The 1,441-nt window shown below is 41.1% G+C and overlaps 1 protein-coding gene across 1 annotated transcript; it reads left to right on the forward strand.

The window, feature by feature from the left end:
- Positions 1–57: 57 nt before the first annotated feature.
- On the forward strand, positions 58–685 carry LOC106321754 (uncharacterized protein At3g43530-like; the record flags this gene model as incomplete). Its single annotated transcript, XM_013759994.1, has 2 exons — positions 58–122; positions 218–685. Coding segments are annotated over 2 exons (533 nt in total), but the record flags the coding sequence as incomplete, so codon positions are not given.
- Between the last annotated feature and the right edge of the window lie 756 nt (positions 686–1,441).

Raw genomic sequence — 1,441 nt, forward strand, 5'->3', positions numbered from 1 at the left:
CCACAAAAAGAAACAGTGCTCCTGTAGAAGAGCAGCATGTAGAAGAGGTTTCAACAGGGAACGATAGTGATGATCTACCAGCACGCGGAAATGAGTCTGATCATCAGTCTGCATCATCTCAGGTAAATTATTCCCAAAAAATTGGTATTGGTGTATTACTAGTGTGACTAGTACTACTAATAAATAAATGCTAATATAATTTTTATTTGGTTTACAGGAGTGTCAACCACTGCCACCTGATGAGCTATGTTTCAAGAACACCGAGTTCACCCAGACGTGTAAGATACAGAGCAAGTGCTATGTGACCGCGACGGTGAAGATCCTGAAAAAGGCTAGGTTTAAGCCTGAGCTGGAGTGGTTTGAAAACCACCCTCAGTTTTGTCATTCTTTCCACATGCCCGATGAACCAAACTTGAAGCTGCAGGGTATGTGGATGCTTCTATTGTGCACTGTTCTTTTACACGAGTCAGAGGACACATCTTGGTTTGCTGTTAATGGAGTGCCCATTCGGTATTCAATGAGAGAGCATGCTCTCATCTCGGGATTGGACTGCCATGACTACCCGGCTAAGTATAAGAAGATTGGAAGCTTTGCGTTTGTAGACATGCATTTCAAATCACATAAGGAGATCACGATGATATCTGTGAGAGAGAAGTTGTTGAGTATGAGTGCGTGTGGGGATTGACTTAGGATGGCGGTGCTTTACTTCTTAGGCATGATTATCAGAGGGAAGGGAAGGTATAATGCCCCTTTTGACCCTTTCATATTAAGAGTCGTCAACGATGTGGAGGTTTGTAAAATCTTTCCTTGGGGTCGGTTGACGTTTGAAGATGCTCTCCGGTCCATCATTCACGTAATGAAGCATCTGAAAGGGAAACCTAAGAATAATGTCAACTTTCCCGGGTTCATAATTCATTTGGAGGTAAATTTTACTTCTTCTAATGATTTTTTTTCTTTCGAGAATCAGCTTTGAGTGTTTTGTTTTGACAATCAGATCCTGACACTTGAGTGTATTCCAGCTCTGAAATCACGATTTAGAGAAGGTATAGTTGACTGTATGAGTAAGTGTCCGAGGATGTGTAAAAAGCTGTTCCAAAGTAACAGCATGAAGGGTTATCCTCTTGAGGATTTGTACGACACACTTGGAGAAATTAAGGTATGTGTTGAGTGTTGTTTTGTTTTTATTAAGGGAGTGGGATACTATGTGTTTGATATTGTTTTGGTATAAATTTTCAGGTTATTGATAGTGTTCTTGTTCCTACTGTTGATGAGGAATCTCTCATGGCACGCATAATGGATGGGGAGCCAGACTATGAAAATAAAGAAGGTGTGAGTAATTTGTGGAGGACATGGCTGACTGTTAAGGACAAGCCTATCTTTTGGCAAGAACTCTGTGAGTTAGATGTGGCTGGAAGGGAGTTTCCTCAGAAGAAAGACAAAA

This window comes from Brassica oleracea, unplaced genomic scaffold, assembly GCF_000695525.1.
Source record: "Brassica oleracea var. oleracea cultivar TO1000 unplaced genomic scaffold, BOL UnpScaffold02850, whole genome shotgun sequence".
Classification (NCBI taxonomy): Eukaryota; Viridiplantae; Streptophyta; class Magnoliopsida; order Brassicales; family Brassicaceae; genus Brassica; species Brassica oleracea.